At 35.6% G+C, this 16,012-nt stretch overlaps 1 protein-coding gene across 1 annotated transcript in view; it reads right to left on the bottom strand.

The window, feature by feature from the left end:
* The window catches only part of LOC145843135 (MAM and LDL-receptor class A domain-containing protein 1-like), a 79,259-nt gene that overhangs the window by 30,351 nt on the left and 32,896 nt on the right, over nucleotides 1-16,012 (bottom strand). Inside the window, exons 68-97 of the mRNA XM_082950597.1 lie at nucleotides 15,253-15,373; nucleotides 14,833-14,976; nucleotides 14,269-14,455; nucleotides 13,763-13,999; nucleotides 12,619-12,807; nucleotides 12,148-12,249; nucleotides 11,828-11,967; nucleotides 11,164-11,300; nucleotides 10,579-10,717; nucleotides 10,245-10,371; nucleotides 9,958-10,080; nucleotides 9,534-9,652; nucleotides 8,961-9,161; nucleotides 8,455-8,627; nucleotides 7,964-8,171; nucleotides 7,390-7,549; nucleotides 7,033-7,145; nucleotides 6,672-6,836; nucleotides 6,165-6,368; nucleotides 5,625-5,800; nucleotides 5,145-5,304; nucleotides 4,796-4,924; nucleotides 4,277-4,458; nucleotides 3,578-3,836; nucleotides 3,094-3,266; nucleotides 2,547-2,808; nucleotides 2,056-2,262; nucleotides 1,484-1,672; nucleotides 707-821; nucleotides 213-397 (exon numbers count right to left, since the gene is read on the bottom strand). Coding sequence (XP_082806723.1) covers nucleotides 213-397; nucleotides 707-821; nucleotides 1,484-1,672; nucleotides 2,056-2,262; nucleotides 2,547-2,808; nucleotides 3,094-3,266; nucleotides 3,578-3,836; nucleotides 4,277-4,458; nucleotides 4,796-4,924; nucleotides 5,145-5,304; nucleotides 5,625-5,800; nucleotides 6,165-6,368; nucleotides 6,672-6,836; nucleotides 7,033-7,145; nucleotides 7,390-7,549; nucleotides 7,964-8,171; nucleotides 8,455-8,627; nucleotides 8,961-9,161; nucleotides 9,534-9,652; nucleotides 9,958-10,080; nucleotides 10,245-10,371; nucleotides 10,579-10,717; nucleotides 11,164-11,300; nucleotides 11,828-11,967; nucleotides 12,148-12,249; nucleotides 12,619-12,807; nucleotides 13,763-13,999; nucleotides 14,269-14,455; nucleotides 14,833-14,976; nucleotides 15,253-15,373 — 5,026 coding nt within the window. The remainder of the gene's footprint in view (nucleotides 1-212; nucleotides 398-706; nucleotides 822-1,483; nucleotides 1,673-2,055; nucleotides 2,263-2,546; nucleotides 2,809-3,093; nucleotides 3,267-3,577; nucleotides 3,837-4,276; nucleotides 4,459-4,795; nucleotides 4,925-5,144; nucleotides 5,305-5,624; nucleotides 5,801-6,164; nucleotides 6,369-6,671; nucleotides 6,837-7,032; nucleotides 7,146-7,389; nucleotides 7,550-7,963; nucleotides 8,172-8,454; nucleotides 8,628-8,960; nucleotides 9,162-9,533; nucleotides 9,653-9,957; nucleotides 10,081-10,244; nucleotides 10,372-10,578; nucleotides 10,718-11,163; nucleotides 11,301-11,827; nucleotides 11,968-12,147; nucleotides 12,250-12,618; nucleotides 12,808-13,762; nucleotides 14,000-14,268; nucleotides 14,456-14,832; nucleotides 14,977-15,252; nucleotides 15,374-16,012) is intronic.

The following is a 16,012-nucleotide window of genomic DNA, read 5'->3' on the forward strand; positions in this document are numbered from 1 at the left end:
AATTGTTTTTTATAATTTTTTTGTTTATCTTTTGTTGAAAAAATTTGTTTATAAAGCAAATAGCGCTCAAATCAATAAAAAAACGTTGTAAGACTACTTAGAACTTTGCAAAAACTTTGTGTGACCGTAAACTTTTATAAACTTTCAACTGGTTGGCAATCTACAGCTTCTCAGTTAAAGAATAAACAAAACAAACAGTTCCACCAACAAACCTTCAAAAATGATCCAGAAACTTTCCGCTTGGCTGAACTGCAGCTGCTGCATCTTCCACACGTTGCCCTGACTACCGATCTTCTGCCACTGGGAGGCTGAGGGGTTGGGGCTGGACTGCGTTGCCACTGACAACTTGAGAGTGCCTACCCCTTCGCCGTACATGTGGTAGTAGAATGTTATGCACCTGAAACGAGGGTTAAGTTTAAAAACTAGAAAAATATCTTGCAAGCTTGATGCGTCGCAGCAAACATTTTGCGGGATTAAAACAAAGTTTATAGTATGGCAACGTTGAGTGAAAACAAAATAAAAGTTTTATTTTTTAAAGTTGGGATGAAACTATTTTAAGGTAATAATCTTATATATGAGTTCAACAACGTAATTTTATTAGTTAAATGTAAGAAGCTTTCAACTCAAAGACAGTTGCATTTAAAACTAGGTTTAAAAAATTAAATTAAAACCTTCTGCTAGAATTACTAATTATATGGTATAATACCTGTCAGTGATACCGGTGGTTGTGTCAACGGTGAAAACTTCAGACAACAACTTGGATTTACTTCCGCTCGGTCCTGAGCTCATGTCCGCAAAAACCGAGTGACCCTGGCTCGTGTCTGGGTGTTATTTTATTTTACCTTTTAAATGCTTTTGATTCGTGTGAAAAAGTATCAAAGTTTAAGTAAAAAAACTGACATTAGTTTCCATTAAAATTTTAAGCTAAGTTTTTGGTTTTCTGTTCGATCGCAAAATAATGGAAACCAAAAATGATAAACCTCTATAGGTTTGGAGCATGCAGCTTTAGCATGCAAAAGTCAAGTTAGTCAACATTCTGTTTAGAAGTAACTCAACATGGCTGAAGTTTAATGTAAAACATAAAAAAGACTATGTTTGTGTTTGATATAAAAATAAACTAACTTAAAATATTTTAAGTGAGTTTTATTGAAATCTCATATTATTACAAAATGTTATAATATTATTTTAATTTATATTCGATATTAGATATATTAGATAAAAGCACTTAGAAGATAAAAATTCACTAAATTGCTGTCTTGTTTAGCCCACCTAAATGTTAAGTTATCTAAAATGGTTATTAAAAACCTTATATTATACTATATTAAGTAATTAAGTAATTATATTATAAGTTATACATGTTTTTTTTATTAAATTGTCACAAGCTCACCATTGATGTGGTCGAATTTTAATTAATAGCAAAAATATATTATTATATGTAACTTCATTTGAAGAAACTCAAGTTAATCTTGTTCAAAAAGCTCACCGGTGGTGTGGTCAAACTGGGGGGCGACCTGCGAGTTGGCCCTGCTGTCCCACAGCCAGTCGAAATCGTCCCCTTTCGCGTTGAAGTAGGTGCAGAGGCCGGCCTCGAAGTCGCAGGTTCCCGGTTTGGGGCAGCTGCTGTCCAGCATCAGCACGTCGTCTATCGCCACCGAGCCCTGCGTGCTGTCACCTGCCGGAAGAAAAAAAATTGGTAACATGCGGCACTGAAAAAATAAAGTTGATGGTTTTAGTTGCGCATTGGCATTGTAGTTGTGAGATGTCAGTCACGCTAGATTTTGTTTTATGTGCATGATTAAAAATTTTATCTGTAACAAGTAAGCTTTTCTTATCTTCGTAGGTTACAGTTGGAAAATATGGTCGAGTATTCAAGTAAAGACTTTATAAGTTATCATACACCTTGTACTAAATGAAATTGCATCAATTACAAACTACGCTATTTAGACTTGAAAAAAGCTATTAAGAAGCCACATGGTCACCTTTGTGAGCTTCGAAGGCCACTTACGACGTTGGGTACATTTCGGCTAACAAAACAAATTTAAATTGTTTACAAACCTCTGTAAGCTTCGAACACAGCGTTGTATTTGTACGCTGAAGGGTACATCTCGGCGTACCCCAGCACCCAGGTGTCATCCGAGTTGCTCCCCTGCCTCACGAACGTCACCTGGTTGTGGTCGGTTCCCTGGTCCCTGACCTGCTGCTGAACCTTCAGCGTTCCCGCGTCGCCGCTCATAGAGTACCAGAACGTCAGGCAGTTGCCGCCTGATAATTTGTAAATAAAGTTAAATAAGTCAATATATTTTAACATTGATGGTGATAACGTAATAAAGAAGATAATTTAATTTATTTTGAATAATTTATTAAACCTTTAGTAGGAATGATTTTGAGCATTTAATTGGCTAGTTTTTTTGTACATGCTAGTTGACTTTTTCAAAAAACCTAATTAATCAACTATTAATCAACCATTATAGACATACTTTGATAGATGAGTAACTTAAAAAAGACATAAAGTGTAAAAAAATAAATACAAAACAATGAAATCTCACCGAGACAGTTGCCCCAGTATCCGACGTACTCCGACGTCGTGGAGCACCAGGGCCTGTCATGGTCCTCGTATATGCACGTCCAGTGCTGTACCCCGTTGTAAGTGAAGGGGAAGGCGCATGGTAGGGAATTTCCCGTGCCCCCGGTGGTGTACACAATACCGCGCGCACCGCACTGGAGCCAATCACCGTCGTATATCGGGTCCACGGAGCACCACGGCTCGCCGTTGTTGTTCACCGTCGTGCACTCGTAGTACGTCACGTTCTGTGTGAAAAAGGAGATTTTTTTTTGTTGAACTCGTTTTTAGTCGATTGTTGTTTTGAAACAAATGTTGAAAGGATTTATACTAACTTGATTGTAGGATGGCTATTTATTACACTTTAACAATTTTAAAATCAATTTCTTGAGATTTTGTTAGTTCTTTTACCTAATCTTCGAAACACACACAAAGGTTTAAAGCTGATTTGTAGACAAACCGCATGAATTATTTATTTTTATGACCACCAAATCGAGGAAATTTAAATATATAGAAAAATTAAAGTTCCATACCTGGTAAACAAACGGGAATGAGCAGGAAGCTTCCTGGGCGGTAATGTACTCACGTGACTTCAAAGCGGCTTTTCCGCCAGATGGCGCCTCGTTGGGGTCGGCGAATGCGAACTGGCCTAAAGAGGCTCCTGTCGTGTGGTCGGTGGTCGGACCCGTTCCGTAGTTGGGGCTTCCTGTGATACAGTGTTTGCTTAAAAATAATTTAACAGCAAAAAAAACAAGAAAAAACAAAAATTTTTCAAAGATATATTGCAGATATTATTTAGTAAAAATGCACATAAATATGATTACAAATCTATTTTGCCATTTTATTTGAAGCAACGACGTAACATTCAAGTTACCAGTTTAAACTAGTTTAAACCACATTAACAACAATAATTTTCTAAAAGTAACACGCGTCTGAAAATTAAACCACTTGCTAAGGCACACACAAGTATGCATTTATGTAAAGCATCTAAAACAAATCTGAATAAATTTTCCCAACCTTGACTGCCGACCTTCCACTGGTAGTCGCCGACGTTGGCGAAGTTGCACAGCCCCTGCTCGAAATCGCACGCGTCCTTGTCTCCGGGATCCCCCTCGCAGTAGCCGTCGGAGAACGTGACGTCATCGACGCTCACGTCACCGTTCCAGCTTCCGGTCTTGGTGACGCGGAAGGCGAGTTTGTAGGCGGAAGTGGGGTTGGAGTAGTGGACGATGCCTGGCAGCCACAAGTCCTTCGAGCCGCTCGACGTTTTCGCGATCTGTGCGACGATTGATTTTTAAACTTGACGGGGTCGAGACTGCACTTGTATGAACTTTTCTTTTTAGTTTTGTTGAAAATTAAAAGTTGTGACGAAAATATAATTGTTTGTAATACAACAGTAGTACTTTTTAATATAAAGTAGTAGTAAAAACCGTGGTAAAAATAGGTAAAATAACAAATGTTAAAAGTAAGAAATGAAAATAAAGCAACAGAAAAGCTTCGTTAATATATAATAGATTATTCTAATACTTCTAGCTACCAACTCGCTTTTGTATTGTTTAAACCCTAGGCTACTTATCATATATTGATAAATACATTGTTATCCGTTTTTACAGCATCAATTTCTTTTAAGCTTTTAACATTTTTTTGAGTTAAGAAGTGATTCTAGTATACTAGAAAAAATATTTAATGTTCATATATCAAGCTTGAATAACTAACAACTAGCTCCTGCATTGAGTTCTCGTCAATCGCCACAACTTCGAACGTTCCGATGTTGGAGCCGTACAGGTGGTAGAAGAACCTCATGCAGAACCCCTGGGTTGTGGTTTGGGGAAAGTACCTGGAAGTGATCAAGCGTGACGTCGTTCCCGCGCTCAATCCGTCGAAGTGCATGTAGTATCCTGGAGGTTAAACGTAAAATGTTTTAAAGTATGTTGATAAATTAATTAACAATCGGACCTATATCTAGCAAGTTTTATTTTCTTTTAATTTTCGACTTTGTTATTTTTTCGCTTGACTAAATAAATTTTGAAAGTTGATAACGGTAAATTACAAAAAGGTTGATGTTTAGTAACGTTCAGTGTAAATAACTACTGATATTTCCATAAACATTAGCTAAAAAACTATTCTATTTAAAGTTTTGCGTATAGTAACATAAAAATGTCTTTAAACATTTACAATTATTTTAAATTGCTTTACCTTTCAAAATAATTCAACATTATTTTAAGACAAATTAACCTGTATCAATGGTGGCGACCAGTGACACTGGACCATTGTGCAGCGGCTTGTACTTGCAGTCGAACCACGTTGGAATTTCTGTCTGGTCCCTGACCTTCATCGTGACCATCGTCCAAGCGTCGCGCGCATCTGTGTTGTTTGATTGTTATTTGTTTTGTGGATTTTTTCAAACGTTTCAAAATTGGAAGAAAAAAAGTAAAAGTTGTTAGATAAAATTAGTTTAATGACTTTATACGTAGAATTTAAGTTTTTGTCTGGATTATTTTGAAACTATCTCCTTACAAACAGCCTTTTCTTTCAATAAATTTAAACAAGTTAACATAAAATTTAAAAAAATAAGAAAACAAACTGATCCTGATGGGGCAGTCGTCACCGCCTGCTCCCAGGCTCTCCATGAAAGCCACGTCCGAATCAGTGAAGTACAACCCCTCGGCAGCGTCCTGGACGGCCATTATTATGATTGACTCATACTCCACCTCTTCGTCCAAAAACTTGATCATTGCTTCCACCTAACGAATAAAAATATTTGAAATTATCCATATCAGCAAAGATAAATTTTCATTTTTTCAAACAAAAAAAGCTGTATTTTTTGTATGATATGGTGTGTGTTTAAAATTTGATTCAACAAGTACATGTTGTCAAAAAATAAATATTACACGGTTAATTTCTGGTACCTTGGTCAACCGAACAATACTAAACTAACTAGCTCTTTTTTTGAGGATTTTGTATGTTATTGCGTGCTTTCGAAATTAAATGAAAATAAAATTTAAAGCTAAACATCAACAACCAAAACAAAAAAAATCTTATTTCAAACCCCAGCAGAAGTGACGTAATCATCTGTCTGCCAGGTATCGAAAGCCTTCGAGACGATGGTGTCTTTTACGGGATTGATCACCACAATATTATGCCCCCTAGTGTTCTTGCACAGGTCGTTTCCGTTCACCTCGATTATACAGTAGTTTCCGTCCTCGTATCCGGCCGATTCCGATTTTACGTGCCACGTGTCTGGATAATATATTGGAGTTAGTTTAAATTCAACTGTCTCAAAATCTTGTGTTGGTAGTGTTACTTGTTTCTTAAACATTGTAATATCTGTGTCTTATTCTACTTACTTAAGTTGTTGATTTTTAAGTATTTTAGAAATTTTATTAAATTTGAAAATAATATTTATAATTGATGAGTTTTATCTACTGTTGATGCTTCTTGTATATGCTTGCTTTTGTTTTTGACATACAAAACAACACTTTTCAGCTATTAAAACATGCTCTGTTATAAGTTTTCTTTATTTAATTTGATCGTGTTTCTAAGACTTTTTACATTACTTGCAAAAATAAACAACAAATCACAGTCTAAAAAAGCTTTTTCTAACCTGCACCGTTAGTGGTGTGGTCCAGGGAAACCCCCTGATTACTGTCCACGCCGTCGGCGGAAGTTCCAGTCTGCCTCACCCAATCACCGTCGTTCTCGCTCGTCCAATCGCAAGTGCCGGTTTCGAATGTGCAGTTGCCAGGCAGCACGTTGTATGTGGGAGTGGGTTGCGTGGTTGCTGGGGACTCCGTTGTCAGGACGTTACCTGTTTAAAGGTTTTTGTTGAAGGTATTTTTATGTAAGTTTTGAAAGTCTAAAGCTGGCATTCAGAAATTTAATAGTCACGGTTCATGTTGTTGGCAATGAGCTTTCAAAGAAACTAAGACTAAGATTTTTAATTCAAACAATTCAATAATACTTGATTTAAATCAACCAAAAAAAACTTTTGTATAAGAAAAAAAATTAAACATATGCGTAAACATGATTTAAAAAGAATCTTATTACATTTTTTAAAGTTTATTCGATTCTGAGCAACAACATTTAATGTTTATTAAATTACAGAACTGACCGTCGCAATCGGATCCGAGCGCTATTGTGACGTCGTCAATGGCGATGTCCGACGCGTTCAGCAGCTCGTCGCCCTTGACAACCTCGAATATGACGTAATAGGGGATGTTTACTTTCACGTTCATCTTCCTCTGCACCCAGTTGTTACCCTGGTCTCCCGTTTTGCCTTGGAAAGTAAAAATATTATGTTGCACTTATGATTAAAAAAAGAGTTTTTTTGCTCTAATTTAAGATTATTGATGTTCAAAGTTAAAGAAACTTGTTTTAATGTTATTATTGAAACAATAAATTCATAGGCATTTCTACAGTTGATATTTTTACTTAACAAAGTTTTTTATACAATTTATGTTTTTCTAACTAACTAAACAAAAGGTTCTGTCCGTATTCGGTGTCAGTGTAGACGTTGAGCGTTCCAGTTGCAGGTCCTTTCATGTGGTAGAAGAACTTGAGGCAGTCTCCAGGGGAACCTGGTATCCTGAATAAAAAAATTAAGTTAAAGTTTTTTTTTAAGTTTTAGCTTAAAGTGCCAAAGCATTCGATTTCGATGTGAACAAGGAGGGTTATAACTTTCATGAACAAGAGTTCTAAGTTGATTTTTTGTTGACTTTGTTCATAATTAATCGAAACGAAACAGCAGACTTTTAAGACTTATTGGCCAACTTAACATTTTATGCTAAACAGATAAAAAAATTCGTTGAAAACCTCAAAATGCAACTTACTGTTCTGAGACGAGCCATGCCTTCTTGCCCAGCAAGTTGAGCTTGGTGGACTCGACGTAGGCGAAATGACCCGACTTGTTCTTGAACGTGTGGTCGTAGTTCGGCCCCGTGTAGTAGCTGGGAGTGCCCCCGCTGCCTATTATCCAATCGAAATCGTCTCCTGCGTTAAAAGGTTGTTAAACATTAGTTTTTGTTCATACGGAGTTGTTTTTGGTTATTAAGTTTTTATTTACGCTCGAATTAAATGTTGTAAAAAATATTACGTAAAACATTTTTTAATTCGGAAAATAAAAACACTTTTTTAAAGTATGAATAGAATTTTTTACAAAAAACAGCCAGCCAATACAAAATCGCACAAAAACTGCTAAAAAAATAATAAGTGATTATGAAATGAATATTTTGACGAAACAGTCAAACTAAAGATCTCATTGTTTGAAAATATATAAACACAATGTACAAAAAGTTATAAAAGGAAGAGTTTACATTTTTTAATTTAATCAACCTCTATTATGATATAAACGCACTACAAAAACTTATCCATTAACATTATTCAAATTTTTTAAATTCCACCAACCTTCGTCTTTGCTGTTTCTGTATCCGCACAAACCACCGTCTTCGAAGTCGCAGCTTCCGGGGGAGTAGCAGGCGCCCGGGCGTATTATGACGTCATCGAGGCATATGGACTTGGACTTGGTTTCTCCGTTTGTAATCGTTTCGAATATTATTTGGAAGGGACGGTCCGTGGCCTGGATGGTGGCGGTACCCCTCAACCATTCGTTTCCCTGAAAAAAAATTAATTTTTTTTTTTCTTAGTTTGCATTTAACTTTTTTTATTTTGTTTTAAGCAAGTTGCTTAAGTATAGAAACAAACACTTTGTATGCGTCTGAAAATTGTAAATCTAGAAAACTTTTTTAGAAATAAAAAGATATACCGTATTTTTTAAATACAACCAAATAAACATTTCCGTTTTCGTCTGCAGCACTGAACAAAACATATTACCGTAGAGTGTTAAATTCAACTTAAATTCGATAATCAATTTTAAATTTTATCAAACTCATACGTACTTGATTTCCTGTTTTGCTCCACAGAAGATCGGGCGCGAACTTGTCTTCGAATTGGCGGTAAATGTTCAGCGTGCCCGGTGATGCGTAACCTTTTCCGAACATCCAGTAGTAGAACTCCAGGCAGTCGGTGTTGGAAGTTGCGAAAGAGGGAGTTTTCAGCCTCGCGGTTAATCCTGGGTGCAATTGTTATGTTTGAAAAACAATTTTTTTGGTAAATTGAAATTAAAATGAAACAAATTTAAAACTCTTTGATTTTGTTTTTACTATTTTCACAACGCTTAAGTGTGCTTTTACAAATATAAACAGGGAATAAAAGCAGAGGGTAAGCAAAAAAACTTATTTAAAGTTACATTTTCTCAATAATCATTACTTAAAAAAGAGGTAAAAGTATTATCCGTGAGGTAACGATAAGTAAAAAACATTGAAGAGTATATCATGTAAAAATAAAACGTAAAAAATCATTAAAACAGAAACATTATGTACTCATAACAACCAATCGAACAAACCGGCGTTGCCAAGGTGATCGTACGCATTGTTATGCACGTAAAACCCGTCCCCTGACATGGTGGTGTGGTCGGTGTCCACCCTGTAGTCTCCAGCGTTGCCGGCGGGTGACCTGGACATCTTGTAATCAGCCGTGTCGTCGTCTATCCATCCGCAACGGTCTCCTTCGAAGTTGCACTCTGTTGCTGGTTCGGGACATTCCCCTTTAAAGAACGAAATATTTAGTTTAAGAAGTTTTTTTTGTTTAAATTATCATAAAGGTTTTTTTTCTAACAGCGTTGTTCGTTAAAGAAATTGTCTGTCTGAAAGTAAATTTTTTCTGTGCAAACTTTTATATACAAACTTAAAAGTTCAGTCCAATTTCACTTTTTTTATTAGAAAATAAGTTAAAATGTTAGTTTAGACATCAAAAAATAAATACTAGAAAAAATATAAAAAACCATCAGACAACACAATAAATAAACATAATTAAAAAAAATTATCAAAAACCTAGAGGGTAAATATTTTCATATAACAACTGAAGCAAAATGGGTAGCTTTTATATTTTTTTATAAAAGGTGAAAAAGAAATCTAACCAGGAGTTATAACAACATCATCGATGGCGATGTCCCCATCGAAACCTCCTCTGATAGCTTCGAATCTCAACCTCCAGTTGTAGTAGGACGACCATTGGTGCACTGATGCTTTCAGCCATCTGTTGAAATTTTAACTTTTAAAATGTAGCACCTTGTAAATTTGTTTGTTTTGCCACAAAAGTATAATCAGATAGCAAAGAAAACTGAAATAAAATTTTCTTTGAGCAGTAATGGTTTTAAGAATCAAAACTTTTGCCTCCAATAATCTAATAGTTGAAACAAAAGTTATATTTTAGTTTCACTTGCAACCTTAATAGCTTCGATCATAAAAGTATAGACAAAGTCAATCATGTTTTTTCAGGACTATAAAATACATTAAAATCTTCAATCTAATATCAAAATAGCATGTTGTTTAATTTCAAACTTGTTCTGCTGGGTTCCGGTTCTGGACCAGATCCTGAGCCAATCATCGACTCCTGAATCTGATTTTCCGTATTTGATAATGTACAAGTTCAATGTACCTATGCTAGGTCCAAACATGTGATACCTAAAACAAAATAAGATATTTTTCGAAATGTCATATAAATAGCTTATTAAGAGTTATTATAACACTGATCTTTAACGTTAAAAGATTAACCGCTAAAATTCTCAAACTCACTACTATAATTCTAAGAAGCATGCAAAATCTAACAAAACAACAAAAATTTTTACCAGAAAGTGATGCAAGACCCTTGCGGTACCATGGCAGTTTGGTTGTAGGTGGTCAGGTACGCCTTGCTTTGCGGGTTGAACTTGTCGCCTGCGTCCACCAACAGGTAGTGGCCCTTTCCGCCTTGACCTGTGGTTATTCGGTTGAGTGAGGATGGTAGTAGTGACAATTTTTTAAACAAAATAAAAATTAACAGCAAAAGTTTTTCCAAAAAAAGTATTGAGTCGCAAAGTTCACGGTTTTTCTTTAAACAGTAAAAAAATCAATATTGAATTATATTGTTTACATTTAAATTTTTGCTAACACTGCAGTTTGCATTTAATTTTTGCAACTAACCTTTGGTGTGGTCGAAAGTCGGCCCCGAGTTGGTCAGGTTGAATCGGTCTTGGGACTTACCCACCTTCCTCACCCAGTTGAAATTGTCGCCTGCCTCGTTGAACCAACCGCACATGTCCGCCTCGAAGTCGCAAGTGAGCTGTAAACAATATTAATTAAAGCAAAATTAATAATTGAAATTATGAAAAAATTACAACTATATTTGTATATAATACTAAAACTGTAAACAACACTAAATGTAATGTCTGTAAGCAACTTTAACAATGATATTAGTAAGCAATATATATATAAGTATCATCTTGAACAATATTAATAACTATATTTGTAACTAATTTTAATAATACTAATACTTTAGAGCAATACTATATTGAAATTTAATTTTTTATCATTGAAACAAGCAGGCAAAATATTTAATTGTTTCAAAAATAGACAAGCTTAGAAGTTCTATATTTACTTTTTTCTTAAAACTGCAATTAGACTTAAGTGTTTTTAACGACTTTAGTTTATTGCATTTAAAAAATCGAATGATTTGCACAACTTGTTATCTACAAGCTTCTTAATCTTGTTATTTTTCAAACAACCCACTTGACTCGAACTATCAGGCAACTGTCCAGGCACGCAGTTTTGGAACTTGACTGAGTCGATGGCGTGGTCGTTGCAGTCGTATCCCTTCAAACAAGGAAGCGATATTATCTTGATCCTCCAGCCTGGCTCCCTTGCTCCTGTTTGTTACAAAGTGTTTACAGTTAAGCGTTGTATAGCTATTAAACTACTTTTAGTTTAAAAATTTTTTATTTAATTAATTTTTTATCTAAAATTTCATTAAACATTACGCCAAGTTCATATTCAAGACAAAAAATAGCATACATAGCTATAGTAATTATAAACTGAAATTTTCAAGTCATAAAGTGGTTTTTGTTATCCTTGTTATTTAAAATAAGGCGGAATGCTGTTTCGTTTTTACTTGGAGCATTTACTAAAATTTTTATAAAACTCAAAGGCTTTAAATCGAATACAATATAATATTATTAACTTCTGTTAGTTGGTGTATCGATAAAAAATCATAAAAAATACTTTGAAAAGCACATCAGGACTGAAGTACAACTTGTATAAGAAAACACAACACGTTTTTTATCCAAAAACTAGTACAGTAGAAACTCAATTTTTAAAATCAAATTGACCTATGACCAAAAAAACTAACTGGTCATACCAATCATCACGTATTAAAAGAATAATTTATTTTACCGACCAATAGCGACGTTAGCGGTGACCCAGTCGTTCTTCTGGTCCGATATCCTTCTCCACCCCACTTCGTAATCCCTCTTTCCTCTGAAGTTGCCGACCAGGACCATGGTGATGCCGGACTGCTTGCTCCCTCCCATGTAGTACCTTTGATTTTGTGATGAAAGTTTTGTTTTAGTTTTGTTGGTGATCAACGGACAAACTTTATTTTAAGTTTTGTGACTAAAGGTAAAAACACATCGTTTGGCTGGTGTAAAAGTAAAAGTAATTATTGTTTTGGTAAAGTCATACCACTTCAAACATATAACTGTTACTTAAAACAAATACCTGAAACTCATCGTGCATCCGATGTCTGTCTTGCCCAGTTTGGGGCTGAAAAGGTCTGCGATTCCGAGGTACTGACTTCTGGTTGCGTCAACGTGCATGAAGCTGTTGTGAGTTAACACGAGTTACCAAACTTATGACGTCACAAAGCTTTAGCTAAATTTGTTTTTTTAATCTATTATTTTACTCTATGTTGCTGCGTAGTTTTAAAAGCAAACTTAAGCATTTAATTTTAACCTTCCTTTTTAAACGGAAAGCTTTTCGATTTTTTTAAACAAGTAAACAAAAAACATTGCTGAAAACTCTAAGTAAGTCTTTTTTCGAGAAACATCAAGTCTTCTTTGTAAACTAACTATCCATATGGGCATACATCATTTGTCAAAAAATAAATCCAGCACTCGATTTTTAGTTCGCCGTAAAACTTGTTAAACCGACATTGATAGAAAATAAAACTCTAGATAAATAAAAACTCACTATCCGTCGGGGTTGTTGCTGCCGTCCACTTGGGGCGCAATGGGGTCGGTGAAGATGGTGACGTTCTCCCTCGCCCACCGCCACTTGTCGTCGCTGACGTCCACCCAGCCGCACTGGTCGTTGTCGAAGTAGCACTTGGCGCAGTACCGCTCGTCCCTGCCGTCGGCGCAGTCCTCCTTGAAGTCGCAGCTGTGCGAAAGTGTTGTTTGCAATTGACAAATACTTGAAACTTTTGTTAAGCACCTGTCCGGTTGCCTAATCAAAATTATATATTTTAGCTCCATGGTTTTTTTTGGCATATAAAAGTTTAATAGCATCTAGAAAAGTCGCCTCAAGCAACTTTTATTTTTATTCATACGTGGCATAAAGGACGGCTTTCGTTATTTGTGCAAAAGTCCGAGAGCAAGAATTCCTCCGATAGGAGGAATTCGCAGCGGAAGGACTTAAAAACAAATAACGAAAGCTGTCCGCCACCACTTTAACTCAAAACCGAACTACACTTGAAGCTCAGTACCACACTTTTATGCGGTTTGGCGGTCAGGCTTACTACCTGAACTTCAAGCGTAATTAGGTTTTTAAGAAAAAATGGTTGGGAGTAAAAGTGAAAATTTTTAGTAAAAAGATACTACGTCCATTGGCCAACTTTTCTAGTCGATAGATTACAAGATTAATTCTTTCACGAGCCACATGATTTTGAAAAATTTTACTTTCAAAACTTTATAAATTGCATAATATTTCAATCAATTAAATATCTCTACTAAAATTTAAATTAATGTCACATTTAAAATTATTTCTTATTAAAATAGTTCTTTTTTGCTTTGAACAAAATATTTTTAGTTAAAAGAAAAGTCGGCGCAGTCCTCCTTGAAGTCGCAGCTGCGAAAGTGTTGTTTGCAATTGACAAATACTTGAAACGTTTGTTAAGCACCTGTCCGGTTGCCTGATCAAAATTATAGATTGTAGCTCCATGGTTTTTTTTTTGTATATAAAAGTTTAATAGCATCTAGAAAAGTCGTCTCAAGCAGCTTTTCGAAGTATTTTTATTCTTTTTAATCACAAGTTACGCGTTTGCACTTGTTCGTTAAACACTTTATCTTAAGCACCCCAACTACAAATTTATACTTGTCTTTATTATCAAACTAACACAAGCGCCTGGTCGACGCAAGTTTTGTCGCCGCACACGAACTGGCCGTCGGGGCAGGGACTGGGTGTGGGGGCGGGAGTGGTTCCCGGCGGCAACGCTTGGTCGCTGCTCACGTGGCAACCGTCCCTGAACACCAGGTCGTCGAGGGTGATGTCCCCGCGCTCCTGTCCGCCAACCACCGCTTCGACGATGATACGCCACCTCGTGGTCACCACGTTCGTCATGGAAACGTCGAACCTGAGCGTTAAACAAGATTAGTTTGGACAAAAAGTCAGAAAAAATGTTTTGTTAAAAAAATTTTTAAACCTAACTAAAAAACTATTTCTAAAGCAAAATAACATTTTTACACTAAAATAAAAAGTGGTCAGCATGGTAAAACTGTTCTAGTAATTTTTTTTTTGTTGTTAAGAAAACGTTGTTATACAATTTGATAGTATGTTGGTAATTAAACTACACATAAAATTACAAAGCATTCAACCGTAACTTCATCAAGCGAACAAACGTACCTGCTGAAGAAGTCGTGGGTGTTGGCGGTCCTCGTCCACAGCAAGCTCAGCGGTCCGCCGTCCTCGGTCTGGTAGTAAACGTTCACCCCCCCGCCCTGCGTCTGCTCCGTCATGTGCAGGTAGAAGATGAAGTTGCAGTTGGACGTGGCAGGGTCGAACACCGGGCTGAACAGCTGCGCTCTGTCGCCTGTTAGCGGATGAAAATATTGTGTTCAAAAATTTTCAGAAAAATCGCTGCATCGTCCTTTGTAAGCGGGTTAAAATCATAAGCTCTTTGTGAAACTTTGAATAATTTTTTACTAGTAAAAGTTTTATCGTTTTTTTTTTGATGTTTTTTTTAATTGAAACAGCTCGTTCATTGGTTATAGATATAACTAGAAATTTAATTACAATCGTTGTAATTTTCTTTAATAGAACTTATAATTTTCCTGTGTATAATATGGTTTTTACGTCGAACTTGCAACTACAATAATATACATATATACATTTTTTAACGCTAATATCTAATACAAATGATCTAAAGACGCTTTCACAAAAATTTGCATCTTTCACAAATCATTTAACCTCTGAAGTTGGGCAGCTTGGTGGATATTGTGATGTAGCTTCCGGAGTTGGTGTTGGTGGTATGATCCCTGTTGGGCGTGGTCTCGCCGGGTACCAGGTTGTTGTTGGCCAGAGCCGGCTGGATCTTCCAGTCCACGTCGTTGTCTGGTGCCTGAAAATATTAAACGTTTGAGGCTGAAAGAAATTAAAATTTTAAAACTTTGGTTTTAAGGTTGACGCCAATACTGGTGGTAGGAATACATACCGGCGGTTTTTCGAGTTTTAGCTTTTTATAAACTGTACTGCTTTTGAAACACGTTTGCGTATCAAACAAGTCTTTCAACATGCTAACTTTAGTCACTTTGTATCTTTGAAGGTGTAAACACTTTTACAACCACAAACACACTAAACTGTACTTGTATTATTTATCGAGAAAAACACTAATTGTTTCAAATACCTGCGTAAAGTCGCACAGGTCACCGCGTTCGAAGTCGCATCTGACATACTCGCTGCAGCTCGTTTCATCAGTAAGATCCCCGCAATCATCCGTGAAATCACATTTCTGTTGGGTAATTACATTTAATTTTTAAATTTAATTCATATATTTGAAACACATATTTTAAGTTTTTCGAATCTCAAAAAAAGGCGTACAAAAATCCTAAAAACAATCAAACTGCAATCAGTTGAAAGTAAGAATTAAGTTTTCATTTTACCAAGTAGAGCTTGATAAAATACCAGTTGTTTCTTAGTCAGACGAAATTTAAAACACTGAGATTTAAAAAGCGTATCAAAAGTTTTGAAATTCTTTTAAATCCTAATAGTTACTAACAGGTTATTAATTTACTTCTTTTTCTATAGTTTATCATATTTAAATCAATATGTTTGATAAATATATAAATCAACATGTTAAATCAATAATACAACAGTATGAACAAACATGTAAAAGTGATGGCTTATACGAGGACAGATACAAAATGTACATAAAAAATTATCATTTTGTTACACTTATTCAATTTTTTATTTATTCACTAGCCACCGACCCTGTACGGGTTGACGCAGATCAAACGTTTTTTAATAAGTAGATGTAAAAGTTCACAGGCTTAATAAAAACATAAAGTGACTGTTTTCGTAAAGGTTGACGCAAAGTACACACTTGAAAAAATAGTTAACATTTCTGTGCAGCTATATTGTATTGTTCACT

This window comes from Thalia democratica, chromosome 8 (assembly GCF_965202585.1).
Source record: "Thalia democratica chromosome 8, ktThaDemo2.hap1.1, whole genome shotgun sequence".
In the NCBI taxonomy this organism is placed as follows: Eukaryota; Metazoa; Chordata; class Thaliacea; order Salpida; family Salpidae; genus Thalia; species Thalia democratica.